Source organism: Apaloderma vittatum, unplaced genomic scaffold, assembly GCF_000703405.1.
Source record: "Apaloderma vittatum isolate BGI_N311 unplaced genomic scaffold, ASM70340v1 scaffold27254, whole genome shotgun sequence".
NCBI lineage: Eukaryota > Metazoa > Chordata > Aves > Trogoniformes > Trogonidae > Apaloderma > Apaloderma vittatum.
In genome coordinates, this window is record NW_009713650.1 from 3,889 (window position 1) to 4,236 (window position 348).

The 348-nt window shown below is 60.1% G+C and overlaps 1 protein-coding gene across 1 annotated transcript in view; it reads left to right on the forward strand.

Moving 5' to 3' along the window:
• The window catches only part of INTS3 (integrator complex subunit 3), a gene marked incomplete at both ends in the record, with an annotated part of 12,304 nt that overhangs the window by 3,421 nt on the left and 8,535 nt on the right, over nucleotides 1–348 (forward strand). The window contains one exon of the mRNA XM_009868452.1: nucleotides 258–325. Within this exon, the coding sequence (XP_009866754.1) occupies nucleotides 258–325 (68 nt within the window). The remainder of the gene's footprint in view (nucleotides 1–257; nucleotides 326–348) is intronic.

The following is a 348-nucleotide window of genomic DNA, read 5'->3' on the forward strand; positions in this document are numbered from 1 at the left end:
CGGCGCTGGGGTTAACTCTTATCTGTGTTCACGCTCCAGGCAGAGCTGGCTTCCCCCTCGCTGGGGCTTTGCTGAGCCCCACACGCAGGGCGTGTGGTCCTGGCGGCGTGCGAAGGCTGCGCAATCGGCTTTTTCTCTGCCTTAGTCTCTCTGAAAGCACTGCCAGCCCAGGGAAGCAGAATTAGCCAAAAAAAAAAGGAGTTCAGAGGACAACAGGCCACAGTTCTTCAAACTCGTGCGTTTCCCTTTCCCCTCAGGTCCGGTTTGGCCAGCAGAAGCGGTACCAGGACTGGTTTCAGCGGCAGTACCTGGCCACCCCGGACAGGCAGTGGCTGGGCGGCGACCTCC